Source organism: Semicossyphus pulcher, unplaced genomic scaffold (genome assembly GCF_022749685.1).
Source record: "Semicossyphus pulcher isolate SPU_LCO1_2020_fin unplaced genomic scaffold, fSemPul1.0.p SCAF_6, whole genome shotgun sequence".
Classification (NCBI taxonomy): domain Eukaryota; kingdom Metazoa; phylum Chordata; class Actinopteri; order Labriformes; family Labridae; genus Semicossyphus; species Semicossyphus pulcher.
Window position 1 is genome coordinate 25273857 of NW_027211737.1, and position 14369 is coordinate 25288225.

The 14369-nt window shown below is 42.3% G+C and overlaps 1 protein-coding gene across 1 annotated transcript; it reads left to right on the top strand.

The window, feature by feature from the left end:
• The first annotated feature begins 604 nt into the window (after positions 1-604).
• On the top strand, positions 605-14307 carry ulk1a (unc-51 like autophagy activating kinase 1a). Its single transcript, XM_069683033.1, has 26 exons — positions 605-694; positions 777-869; positions 958-999; positions 2262-2294; positions 2381-2417; positions 3500-3673; positions 3773-3846; positions 3933-4034; positions 5937-5995; positions 7140-7222; positions 7826-7873; positions 7973-8061; positions 8148-8304; positions 8391-8451; positions 8648-8737; positions 8951-9076; positions 9179-9297; positions 9739-9839; positions 10512-10636; positions 10861-10976; positions 11286-11411; positions 12051-12381; positions 12482-12600; positions 12778-12935; positions 13042-13177; positions 13287-14307. The coding sequence occupies exons 1-26, from the start codon at positions 605-607 to the stop codon at positions 13328-13330; spliced, it is 2733 nt and encodes a 910-aa protein (XP_069539134.1). The 3' UTR covers positions 13331-14307.
• The last annotated feature ends 62 nt before the right edge of the window (positions 14308-14369 follow it).

Below are 14369 nucleotides of genomic sequence, written 5' to 3' on the forward strand. Positions count from 1 at the left end.
AATAGAAACCCCAGCCACCATAGCATTGCTATTGGAAAAAGGGTCCGTCTTGATTCAGCATTTAAAAATAAGACTTACCCAAATTAAGACATGGAAGTAAGAGTTTACGAGGTGTCCCTGAAGGCGCCATCATCAAGCGGCTGCCACACTGTTTGCGCATGCTCGCAGTGTGATATGAATATCTCCGGCGTATGGCTAGAAAGGTGAGGAAGACAATAATATCTGCGCTTAGAGAGTGAATACAAACAACGACAAAGACTAGCGTGAGGTTTTTTAACTTTTTAACACTTCTGAAAAGTAACAGTGATGAATTTTAACCGGTAGATTTGCTCAGTTAGTCGCTAACATTTTGTTTACATACAGTTGGTTATTCTTACCCACGTTGATCTTAGTTTTGGTGTTGACACAAACTTCGTCACGTTGTCATCGACATTTTCTTCGTACGTAAGGCTTTAACACGTGCAAAGACAGCATTTTTCCTCAATGAAATGGGATTAACCGGCACGAGGGAAGTATCGTGGGACTGTACATCATCTGTTTCAGTGGGAGAGTCAACCTCTTGAACCTGCTCGGACGTTTTAACGAGTTTATTTTTTTATCATCCATGGAGTCTGTTGGGAAGTTTGAGTTCAACAGGAAAGACCTGATTGGTCACGGTGCCTTTGCAGTTGTGTTCAAAGGCAGACATAAAGAGGTACATTTTTATTTCTTAATACTTTTGTATTTGTCAGGTCATTGTTGTCTATTTATGCTCTTATTATAATGTATTTTTCAAGAAACGTGACTGGGAAGTTGCTGTGAAGTGCATCAACAAGAAAAACTTGGCCAAATCACAGACTTTACTTGGCAAAGAAATCAAAATATTAAAGGTAACAAGTGGACTTTTAATGATGCATTACATTCTGTTTCAGACTTTTTCTCTGTACCTTCAACTAAAATGTTTTCCACCTTCTATAGGAACTTAAACATGAGAATATTGTCAGACTACTTGACTATCAGGTAAATATGGTTTATCCTCTTTCCACCTCTTCTTTTATTTCATACAAATCACACACTGTCCGCAGCTACAGGACAGTACACCCACAGTACTGTAGACTTCGCTGCCACATGTTGCATGTGTTTACATATTGCTGCAACATTGAGCGCTATTGGCTCATGTGATTCAGGTTTGGCTGTTGTAGTTTTTTATGAAGCATGCGTACTCAATGGCCCAAAGCTGTAGTTCATGTTGTCTTCTTATAGAGTGAAAACATGGTTTATGGCAGATCTAAAGATGATATTGATTCCTTTTTTATGGTGTTTTTTTCTGTATGCCACAGACTGAACTCTTAAACATGTCCCACATAGCACATGGCATTAACCATTTGCTTGGTTGTGAATTTGCGTGTGTGAGTGTGTGTGCTTTCATGTTCTCACCTTACTGACACCTGCCAGGCATCCAGACAGGGGGGGGGTGAGCTGATCTCTCACTGTATTTCTAACAGATGGCAGGGTGCAGCAGGTTAAACAATGGCTTATTAAACACAGAGCCTGAGCACCTTCTCACACAGACACACACCAGCATGCAAGGCTAATGAACTGGGATGACTCTCTTGGTCAGGCTGCAGGAGCCTTTTGTAGCACACAAAGTGTAGATTTACCTGGCATTACCAAACACTGTGCTTTCTGTTATCTGTAATAGTTATACTCACTACATCATAACAGCCATAGGGTGTTATTAATGCAGGAGTTCACGTGCGAAAACCTCATCTTCAGGTTTTGTACCAGAGGGAACTTGCTCCCACACTTATTAAATTGAATTAAAATGAGCTGGGACTGAGTGACGCTCTAAATTTCTCACCCTTTAAGCCTACCTCATGTCACCTCTTAGCTCTGTGACTCTTTTGATATCGATGGCGTCAAATAGAGGTGGGGTACTAGTTGATCCAGGGGGGCCCAGAACTGGACAGGCGTCGTGACGGGGTACAGTTTCAGGCTTCTGAGTTAGCTGCCGTCAGGAGGTCCAAATTTCTAGAAGCTGCTGGTGACAGGCCAAAAAGGAGTTAAGTCAGAAAAAGACATGAGCTGGTGACACTTGTTGTGTAACCTCAGGCACAGCTGCTGATGTAGTCTCAGATTGTTGGGAAAATCCCAGTTCTTCAGCTTCTTACATGAAATAAATGTGATCTTTTTTTGGGTGATTTTTTTCACCCATTCTGAGCAGAAGTGTATTACCGTTTAAATGCATTGATAACCTGCATTGTTTCTGGTTTGATTAACAGGAAATGGGAGGATGTGTGTATCTCGTCATGGAGGTATGTTGTGGAAAACCAGATCCCATTTACTAACAAGGCAGCACCATCCAAGCTTCTGTTTAGACTTGTCTTATTTGTCTTTTCAGTACTGCAATGGAGGCGACCTGGCAGAGTACCTTCACTGTGAGTTTGCTACATCCTGCTGTGTTAACTTAGAAAAAGGGGACATATTACGCCTCATGGCTGCACAACAACAAACTTGCACCTTGTTACATTTATGTAAATAAGGTTGGAGCAGCTTACTGTTGTACTGGCGAGTCAGTTTGGCTTTTAAGAGGCTTGGCGAAGCTTTTTCAGTGTTTTGGAGGAATAAATAGGATTTTAAGGAGGGATTGCAGCACAACCATCGAAATTCAGGTTCAAGGTTCCAAAATGTCAGGGAGTGAATATCTCTAATACTTCCAAGGGCTTAACTGAGATTAAATTAAGCACCTGGTGTTTGCTTGAAAAGTTTCCTACAAATTTGTTGTTGTTTGCTTTCTTTACGATGTCTTTTCTGCAGATTTGAGTTCTCAGAAAAGTTACTTTAATCACGAGACAAATTTTCCTTGCCTCAAGTTTCAAACCCTCTTTCAAAATATCATGACGCGGTGGAGGCCATGCAGGTGATTCTCCTCGGGCTAAATTTACCTCATCAGTGTCGTTGTGTCTATTTAAACTCTGATGTGCAGCCTTGGTCCAATTCTGCCAGCGTGCCAGCAGCCTCTCTGCCCCGTTCTGTGTCCCTGCCAAGGAGGCTCATCCAGCTTCTTCTTGCAGCACAACACACAGTCACACTTGGCAAGGTTCACAGAGCACCCACATGACCTCGCCCATCTGTCACTCACTTATCCCCTCCTGTCCTCCGGTGGAAAAACACAGCAGCTATAAATACTGGGTGTACTGGGGGGGGTGGAGGGTGTAGGGGGTGCTTGCATGTCTGACAGCTTTGACAATTATTTCCAAATGAAGCCACATCGTAAACAAAATTCTCCTCCAAGAAGTTCGACAGCAGTGACGCTGATGTGATTAGAGGTGTGCATGATCAGCTTACATCATATTAAAGTTCGCGGTGATAGTGTAAGAACAACCAAAGTAAATTATATGTTCAAGTAACATCTCCAACTAAGGGTTCATTATTTTAAATGGATTCTTCTCTAATAAGATCTGGGTGCTAGTATCCTTTAACTTCCTTCTGGATCATATTTTGCTCTTCCTACCCTCAGCTAAAGGGACGTTAAGCGAGGACACCATCCGCGTCTTCCTGCAGCAGATCGCTCAGGCCATGAAGGTCCTGCAGGGCAAAGGCATCCTCCACCGAGACCTCAAACCCCAAAACATCCTGCTCTGCCACCCCGAGGGGCGCAGGTCCAGTCCCACAAACACCTGCATTAAAATAGGTAAAAAGAACTACATGAAAATGTGTTGGTGTAGAGGTGATGGTGGATTTAATTAATTTCTAACTGCACGGTCCTCACCATGTGTCTCCCCCCCTCCAGCTGACTTTGGCTTTGCACGTCACCTCCAGACAAACACGATGGCAGCCACGCTGTGCGGCTCTCCTATGTACATGGTGAGCACTGATGTCTCTTACTTTGGCTTCTGGTGCCAACATGTCAGCATGTCTCTAAGCTGTAAGCTGTGTTTGTCCGGTCACAGGCTCCGGAGGTCATTATGTCCCAGACCTATGATGCAAAGGCTGATCTGTGGAGCATAGGTACCATTGTGTACCAATGTCTGACTGGGAAGGCACCGTTTCATGTGAGTGGCACTCAGAAGCACACACACACACACATGCATGAACAAAAACTTAATAATCTCTTTGAAGGTGTTTAGGAAAGTGGATTTGGGTAAGAAATTAACAAATGCTCACTAAGGCCGCTTACGTAACCACAAACACTGCAAACTGAACATGATGCATCCCTTTCACAACACAGAGAAACAACGTGATCCACAATGCATCCGTTAAAAACCACTGCCTGCTGGGTGACTCTCTCTAGTTTCTAGTGTCGGAAAATGCTGGAACAGCTTGTCCACTTGTTTGTAAAGAGCCTTGTTTACAGACGGTGGGCATGCGGAAATGGCTGTTAGCCACTTCTCAGAACCCACAGTAAATATTGTTTCACAACCCTGGGTATTACTTTCTACTGTTCACGTGGCGGCTCGGATGAAACTTGAACTGCATGTTGCCTCAGGTGTGATCTCTCTATAAACACATGCTTTAGTCTCTTTTAGTCTCTTATTTTCCCCCCTTTTTCCCTGAAGCCCTTTTTATCTGTTCTGTTAGCAGTAAAAGAAGCACAAACACATGCTTGTTTGACCGTTGAACCTCTTAAGGTTATTTATGCTGCAGTTTCCTTGAAAGCATTTTCCCTGAGAAAGAAAGGGAAGATCGGCTTCTATTTTAGTTGGGCAGGTCAGCGAGTTGAGATGAGTCTAAGGGTCAGCAGCATGAGGTTAGCTGATGATGATGCTGATGATGTTTACATAGCTGGCTTACCTGGAGTGTCCAAGCCTTCCACATGGCGTTCACTGGAATCATCAAACACACACACGTTTGTCATGTTTGGATTGTTCGCAATGTGCCATAAGAGGTTGATTTGTAAAGAATAAGGCAAAACATGGTCAGACTGTTAATTATTGTTTATGTAAAAGCCTGTTTGTTTGGATGCAGGTGTGTGTACATTTGAAGGGTTATTTTCAAGGGTAACTAATTTAGAGGTTCTCTGATTAGTTAATTCATCGTGTGGTCGATTGTAAGAACAAATCATTTCATAATTGATTAATTGTTCAAAGGGCCAGTTTGCCTATTTTCAACCTCAGTCCTATCATGCTATCATGGGGAGCTAATGCCATTATGGTTGGCTAAAAAATACAATTTCGCTCTGTGTCTTTGGAGCGCTATCTGCTTCTCCAATGGGCCCTGGAAAACCTCCGCCAGACTACGTAAAGCGCGTCATCTGGCGGACGCCAGGGAGCTCGCTAAACTACACTTCCTCAATCTAGGACGCCCGCCTCCGATGTCACGTCTCGTTCAAAATCGTCAGGTTTGAAATGTAGACTGCAGACCCGAAGAGTTTTTAGACGATCCAGTTTATACTCATCCAATTTCGGATTCTGTACCGCTCTGAGCCACTGCCTGCAGCGAAAACGGTAGTATTTCACTCCAGCGTCTCTCGCTGGGCCGTTCCTTTCAGAGGGAGGGACGCAATACATGCTGGGTGTTGTAGGAATGTAGAATGGGTGAAACCACGAGCTGTTTGTACAACTTTCTCCACAGCTATGGCGCCAATTTCAAACATTATTGCTTCTATGGATTACAGAGAACACCAGCTTGACCAGACTGATAGAGGCTTTTTCCAGGGGCGAACTGCTTCTTTAAGTGACTTTTCCAGTCAAATATGAAATATCTGCTTGTTCCAGTTTTCTGTGACGTGATGCTTTGCTGCTGTACATTGTTATCTATGACATTACATGAAGGGTCTTTGATTTATGTTGCAAAAGAAGCAATAAAAAGACTTTGCTTGGCTTTCAGAGGTTGTGCTGAGCATTTGAGCAAATGATTGATCATAAAAATAATTAGCAGAGTAATTGATAATGAAAGTAATTTTAATTTGCAGCCTTTATTTCATGTTTCTCTTGTGTGTTTTTGTGTGCTGACAGGCCAGCACGCCGCAGGAGCTCCGTCTCTACTATGAAAGCAATAGGACCCTCTTACCCAGGTTAGTGCACCCCTGAACAACCCCTCTCCAACACATATATACAGTACATGTACCATGCACACACAATACACACAGGGGGATGACAGCAGGACGGTGTAAACAGGCATTACTGGAAAATCTTTCTCTGCCCTCAGTTTGCTGATGACTTAGTGACGGTGTATTTACCCTGTGCCCACACTCCAGTTTGTTTGTAGGTGCATAATGTTCAGTTGGCATGTGGACAGTTTATGTAACATTTTGGATGAGCCACACAGACACCACGAGAAATAACGTGAACGAAGCTGATAGAGACACATGATTGGATGATAGCCTGGAACTTTCTCAATGAGCTCGCACATGGTGGAAATTTGAAAAAAAACAAAACGTGACGCTGAATCCTGGCTGTGATTTATGTCTCTAGATGAGGTGTTGTCCATGTGTAATGTGAAACTTAATGTATCTGCTTTGATATAAGCTGGCAAAGATCTTAGAATTTGCTCTCTTGGCTATTTAAAGATATTTAAAAACACTGAATATCTCATATGTCTCATAAAACTTGGATCGAGACACATGGTTGTTAGCCGACTATTTTCACAGTAAACTATGTCAGTCTCGTGGTCATGCTTATCTCTCCCGGCGATAAAGCCAGGTGATAACACGGGCCCCTGTTTTTGTGTGAGGAGGCATGGTTTGTTGTTTTCTTGTCATTCTATATATAACCTGCTCAATCTGCCAGCTAGCGCTCTGCACTGCTATCATTTTCCACATGACCCACATAGCTCCATGACGACGTAAACACACACACACAGACACACACACAGTCTGAGAGCCATGATGCCCTCAGGTTTTGCGCTGAAGCCATAAATTAGGATTAAATATTCACGTGTAACTCAGAGTAAGCTGTAAAATAAGTGACCTAAATAATATATAACATATATATAACATATATATATAACAGCTGAAAATATATATGTATGCTACAAATTCGTCACACATGCAGGGTTAAAACCAATCAGGGTTTTTACTGTCACCATGGATCGTCTTATGATTTAAAAATATTTTGGTTCCTCTTATACATCCAGATTAATTTTGATGACCACTTTTTTGCCATGACTTATATTAGCAGTGTTATTGCTTAATATTTAATACCTTTGTATTTTCCCAGCATCCCAAAGGAGACGTCTCGTAACCTAAGACAGCTATTGTTGGGGCTGCTGCAGAGAAACCACAAAGAACGGATCGGCTTCGGTAAGCGTTTGCCTTTAAACATTCAGAACCCCTTTTCATTTTTAAAAACGTATCTTACATTAAAGTTGTAATCTTGAAGATCTCACTTCAGTTCTCTGTGGCGGCACCTTGTAACGCTTGATTTTCTTTTCTGATGGTCGCTTCTTTTTAGACTGTTTGCCTTCATCTGAGCGTCGATTTTGTTTCTCTTTCTTTGGATTTTCACTTATTGTTGAAGTTGTATCTGTAGTCATCCATCTTTTCTTTGTTTGTTCAGCCATAGTAGATTACTGTTTACTCACAACACTCGCAGAGACCGGAAAAGCAGCCGCTTAGCTCCGCCTACCCTCTCTGGCAGACCAACCACTGCTGGCTGATGGAAAACGTGTCACTAATTGGGCATCGCTTGTGATTTTTTTCCATGAAAGTCGCACTAGTGACCCAGTCCATAATTATACTTTATACTGAAAAAGCAAAGGCTTTCATCAGTGGGCCATAGGCTCAATCACCATTGTGTTACCTCATTCGGCAACAGATAGAGACTTAACAGACATTTATTTACATGAAAATCTTTAAGATTGTTACTTTAACAAAACTTACATTTAAATGTTTTTGTATTTGCAGATGAGTTTTTCCACCATCCCTTCTTGGATTCTTCATCCGCAAAGAAATGTAAGGATTGCATCTTGCTTGTCTAAGTACAGCTTAGAATCAGTAACGGTGATGTAATCAAGGTCCTAACACAAGCACTTCACATTTTTCTCTGCACAGGCTCTCCTGTTCCCCTGATCTCTTACCCTAGTTCAGGCTCGGGCAGCTCCTCCAGCAGCTCCTCCACATCCCATCCGGCCTCCCCTCAAGTGCGTACACCTTTTCATTTTTTGATTTGTAATACAAAATCCCTCTGCAAAAGACATATTTTATTGAACGGTCCTTTTATCTGCAGCATTCCGATGGAGAGATGCACCGACTTCAGCCCAAAGCCCAGTTTTCCCCGACACAACACTCCCCTGTCTTCAAGCTGAAAGAAGTAGCCAATCAGGACAGCAGGAACACCTCGTCTTACACCGAGGACTATGTCATGGTGCCGGCCCAGTTCACCAGTAAGACATCAAAGCCTCACTCTGATTATTATGCAGACTTTTATTCACATCAGTAGAAGGTGTCTGACTGTTTCACTGCTTTGTAGATGAGTACACGTGTGAGGTGGAAGTTGGGTCACCCATTGAAAGTTGCCTGATTTACAGCGGGTGAGTAGTAACTGCTTGGGAAGTAGCCTGATCCATCACACTGATTTACTGTAAGGATATTTGTGTTTGAATATGATTATTTCACACCTATTTTAAAAGATAATAAACAGATGTCTTGATTTCTTCTCACAAACTGTTACACAAGTGAAACAATATTATTTTGGTGCAGAAAGAGCTAAACCAATATCTTTTTTAGTTGCTCACAACTGGTTGAGAGAAGCCCTGGATCTGCAGGAAAAACACCCCCACCCTCTCCCCGGCTGCACTCCCCCTTAAAGCCTGTTAGGTAAGAGACAGGGTCAGATTTTGGTGTGCTGAAGATAAAAATGTCCTGTGATAAATTATTAACTTGAGTGTTCCATAAACCAAACAGCATGTGCAACCATTTGGTACAATATGAGAAATTAGGGTTTGATTGTACATTACTTTGCATAAATTATTTTTCTAACTGCAAAACCCTGTGTCTCTTCCTCCTTTACTTCCTCTTTCATCCATACAGCAAGCCTGTTGAATTTGTCGGTCGTAGCTGCAGCCAATCGGTGCCCATTCCTGTCCCAACTCAGATCCAAAACTACCAGCGTATGGAGCAGAACCTGCAGCCTGCCGGCCTGCATGGCTCCACCAGGCACGTGTAGCCGCTCAGCTGTCTCCTCTCTGAACCCACTTCACCTCGGTGTCTTCTTGTAACACATTCTCTTCTGCTTCTTTCTGACTGTGGCTAATTTAGGGTCACACTCTGTTGTGCTGGCAGCAGCAGTGAAAGCTCCCCACAATATGGAGGCTGTAGAGCTCCAGGTCCAGGATCTACCACTGGAGGAGCCCGACCACCACAGTCTTCTCCTCAAGGTGGGAATCTCTGCTGCCTTTTGTTTCACCCTAATAAAGACTGTTTGTTTAGCAGAGCTCCTTTACAACAACTCTCACACTCCTCCAGATTAACACACTCTTGGGGAATTTGTCAGTGTGATGTCTCGTTATTGGCTTGTTATATGGCTAGGGCCATTTGGGTGTTAGCAACGATTCAGCCATCTGAAATATGTCACGTTCAGTGCATTCCTGGAGATGTTTTGTGGTGAAGTGTTTTAGTTTGATTCTCTCTGCCTGACTCATCTACTTTTATTTAAGCCTGTTGACAACACCCAGAGAACATGTCTGAGCCTGTTTCATTCAGTATTATGTTATAGGCAAAACAGCGAAAGTGCTCCAGGTAACACTAACGGCTTAACAAACAGGCCTAACTCACTGCTCCTGTTGATGGTTTGATCTTTATATTACTCCTTACTTTAGTGGGAATGACCCCAAAGACCTCAGAGCAGACTTTCCCGCTCAGCACAAGAACTGGACTGCTCACCGGCTCTCCTGGCACACAGGACACCAGCAGCCCCAAGGTCAGCCTCTTGTACATCTATATTACAGACACGGGACATGAATATTTTGTCATGTATACAACATCATGTCTGGCAATTGTTGAAGTTTTTGTTTCACTGGCTCAATTTTGTTTCACCGCTCTTAAAACCAGCAAAGAATCTTTAGCCCTAAACTACACTTCCTCAATCTAGGACGCCCGCCTTCCGATGTCATGTCTCGTTCAAAATCGTCAGCTTTGAAATGAAAACTGCAGACCTGAAGATTTTTTAGATCCACCGATATATTCTCGTCGTATTTTGAATTCTGTACCGCTCTGAGCTATTGCCTGCAGCGATCAATGTCCTTGACAGGAAAACGTTAGTATTTCACTCCAGCGTCTCTTGCTGGGCCGTTCCTTTCAGAGGGAGGGGCACAATGCACGCTGGGTGTTGTAGGAATGTAGAATGGGCGAAACCACGAGCTGTTCGTACAACTTTCACCACAGCTATGGCGCCAATTTCAAATATTATTGCTTCTATCGATTACAGAGAACACCAGCTTTGGCCGACAGTGGCTTTTTCCAGGGGCAAACTGCTCCTTTAATGTAGCTCACACAGTAGCAACAAATACTTCTGACATCAAACATAACCTAACTGTGCAATTTATATTGGAGTCATAAAATCAGGTTTCAGAAGTTCATTTTTTTTCAACAGCAGGTTCAGCCAAGAATGCCAAACCGGACCAGGACAGTCCCAGACCTGCAATCCCTTAACACATCTCCTGCTTCCCCGAGCAACATCAACAGGAAATCAGCCACCAAAAAGGGCCCTTTTAAAAGGTCAGACCAGCATCATGTTAAGACATTATTATGTGTGTAATAATAATAATAATAATAATTTAACATTGGAATTAAATGTGATTTTGTTTATGTCAGCATCTAATGAGACAATGTCATTCATGTATAAACCTGCCTTCTGTCACCTGGACATGTCACACAGTATCTGCCATCTGATCAATGATTAAATGCTCTGAATGGTGTCTGTGGCTGTCTTGAATATCCAGATCACTGAGCACAGGCAGGTTGTCTGACATGCTCCTGAAGGCGGCCTTTGGAGCTCACCTTTTAGAAGAGGGAAGTGACGAGAGCCTCAACTGTGAGAAGGGCATGGATATAACAGGTACCATTGGCATATATTATAAATTGGACAGGTCAGATGATTTATACCTATACTGGATGTATTGGTTCAACAGTATTTTACACTATGTAGATGTTGTGCATTGGAAAGCACTCTCTATATTGTTGTAAAAACGGCACCATAAAGTAATGCAAAGGGAAAGCTGTATGTAATAATTAATATCTAGTGGAATAAACACACATCATGGTGGAGGCAAGGTTAGGTATCTTTCCTGAGTTCAGATTGGCTATAATGTATTTTCCAAGGATGTCTTTGCCATCTGACTCTATCTCTTCTTCTTTGCTGCTGCAGCACCACCTACTGGTTATCAAAGAGGCTTTCAGTTCTCAGACAGCCCACCTCCTGCTGTCTTCACTATGGGTTCTCCAGCCAAAGGAAACACTCCTCCTGATGCTTTAGCGTCAAGGATGTATTCAGGTCGGTGTTCCAGCTATCCTGATTATCATTCAATTTTAATCAAAGTGATCTAAGCAAAGTATCAGTAGTGTGAGACGTTGTAAACTGGGTACATTTGGAGGTGAAATATTTAAACATTGGGCTGATAAAGAGGAAACTGTAATTCTTTACATTAAAGTTACAGTCTGGTGTATGTTAGCAATTGCATTGTTTATAATAAGTGACATGAATGAGAATTGGAGTGACCTGGTTATTGTAAAAGGCTGCCCGGTGGTGCAGTTGTTAGCACTGTCGCCTCACAGCTAGAAGGTTCCTAGTTCAAACCCCGGTTCAGATGTAGTGGGCCTTTCTGTGTGGTTTGCATGTTCTCCTTGTGCATGTATGGGTTCCCTCCGGGTACTCCGGCTTCCTCCTACAATCCCAAGACATGCTCGTTAGGTTCATTGGTGACTCTAAAATTGTGTTTAAGTGAGAATGTGAGCTTGAAAGGTTGTCTGTCTCTGTGTGTCAGCCCTGTGATTGACTGGCCATAAGTCCAGGGTGTACCTCGCCTCAGGATAAGCAAAAGATAATGGATGGTTATTGTAGATCTTGCTCTGTTCATCAATTGTATGTCAGCTGTTTATTGTTAAGCTTCACTCTCCTTTGTCTTGAATGCAGGCTCTCCCAGCTACATTAACTCAGCCTGGCTACTCAACAGTCGTCTCCTTCAGGGAGGAAGCCGTAGAAACAGTGAGACTGAACCCATGGACTCGACTCCACACAGCAGTCTGATGTTTCACCCTCCAGAGCTCCCTGAAGATACACTGATGGAGCAGCCTCATACAGACGCTCTGAGTGAGCTCCGTTTCACGCTCGCCTTTGTCCACTGTGTCATGGAGTTGGCTTCCTCAAAGGAGCCAGGGTTGGATACCGTCAGCAGTCCTGATGTTTCTTTTCTGGAGAAGAGCTTGGTGACAGATCAGATTAGCCTCCTGAGTAAAGAGTGGAGGTGAGAGGCGTTACATTTTTCCAAAGGTGTAAAGCAACTCCATTCCTTCACAAATCATCTTGGGAATGACCTTTCTGTTTTTGTTACGTGCATTTTCCAGCTATGCAGAACAGCTGGTGCTGTACATGAAAGCTGAAGAGTTTCTGTCTGCTGCTCTGCACACTGCTAAAGATAATATCAAACAAAGTCAACTCCTTCCCTCTGCTACAGTCAAACAAGGTGAGAACTTTTGGTTTCAGTATCACAGCTTAAAATGTTTCTTTTAAATAGTTTAGCTTGTGTTCATTCAGGGAGAGCGAGCTTTTAGATGCTATAGCAGAAAAAAAGAAATGCTATTGACATGGGTCAGTTTCTATGCATTATTAAATGTCTTAGCCTAATGTATTTCCTCTGCAGTGATCAAGAAGCTGAATGAATTGTACAAGAATTGTGTGACATACTGTCGCTCCCTCAACCATCGGCTGCAGACCTTCTTGCTTGACAAACAGAAGCTGATGGAGCGCTTCAATGGACTCACGGCAGAGAAGCTCATCTACAGCCACACTGTGCACATGGTGAGCTCACACCACATCAGGACTGTTAATACTCACTCTAAATCAGATTCTGTTTAGTGTGCATCATTCTCTTAATGTATCTATAATGTGTCTTTGATGCATTCAGGTGCAGGCTGCTGCTTTAGATGAGATGTTCCACTCTGGAGCAGCATCAGTCCAGCGCTACCATAAAGCCCTCTTGCTGATGGAGGGTCTGTCCCGAATCATCACAGAGCAGAAGGACATTGACAGCGTTGACAAATGTAAGTGGCAGCAAGAATAAACCACAAGCATAAAGGATTTCCCATGTGATGTTGCCATGGTTTTGACTAGTTTTATTCTAATCTGAAATTTTAACTCTTTTGTTCTCAGGTAAGCAGTGTATTGAGAGACGCCTCTCTACCCTGCAGACTTAGCAGTATCCATGAGCTCTGTGACTGCATCCACAGCAACGGCATTATCTTTCCTCATCCGTCTACCCTCAGTGTAGAAGGATCATCCTTGACTGTCAATACACATGAGCACTTTGATCCGTCTTAAGGGAAATGACCAGTGGAGCATCTGCTCTGATCCCACCAGCCAGTCTCTAATCTTTTCATAAATGCACAGAAAAGACTGGAAGTCCTGTTTGGAAACTTTCTTGACGACAGATTGTGTTTTGATTGTTTCTTTGATTGGGTAATATGTTGTCAGTATTTGTTTGTTACAGACTTTGTGTTAGTGTGTTTTGTCTTTGCACATAGAATAATTATCTGGAATAATAACTGATATTTAATGAGTTGTACTTGAAACAAAAATGTATTAGTTGTGAAGCGTTTGTGCATCTAGAGTTAGAGTTCACCAGCAAACAGGAGTCAGAATGTTTCGAATGAGATGACCAAATATTGCAAATCTGCAGCAGTAATAGCAAAACTGTGCCTGCTTTTTGTACATTTTTATCACAGCAGAGTAGTGGATGTAAAGTTATTGGAAGTATGGGTGACCTCATAGAGATCAATGGTCTTACATCATAGACTTTAATAAATAAAGTTTTACATTTGACATTTGAATGAGATCTTAGTTTTTATAAAAGCCGATCCATTAATGTCCTCTGTCAAGTGGTGGTGTACTCAGTCTACAGGTACATTAACTACAATCTACATTTCTCAAGTTTATCTGCAGTTTGGTGTGTGCGTGTTTTTGAATTAGTTTGTTATGTTGTAGCTGTTTGGATAAATGTTAAGAGATTGCGTTAGTTTGTCAATGAATTTGCACATGATTTATGCCTGATAGTTCACTTGTTCCTTACAATTACATATACAATTTTGTGTAACTTTATTGTTAAAACTGATTTTTTTTTTTTTTAGAATTACGAATTGACCTTTTCTACTTTTATTTTGTGAATGCCGGTAAGATTTGCCAAAATGAGTTGCTACACACTGTTTGATGAAAATAAATATTTATTGTTAAAACAAT

Excerpts from the sequence above, each read along its gene's own strand:
- ulk1a (XM_069683033.1), top strand. The coding sequence starts at position 605 with ATGGAGTCTGTTGGGAAGTTTGAGTTCAACAGGAAAGACCTGATTGGT. Across the intron at positions 870-957 it reads AAGAAATCAAAATATTAAAG|GAACTTAAACATGAGAATAT; the intron begins GTAACAAGTGGA and ends CACCTTCTATAG. Across the intron at positions 4,035-5,936 it reads CTGGGAAGGCACCGTTTCAT|GCCAGCACGCCGCAGGAGCT; the intron begins GTGAGTGGCACT and ends GTGTGCTGACAG.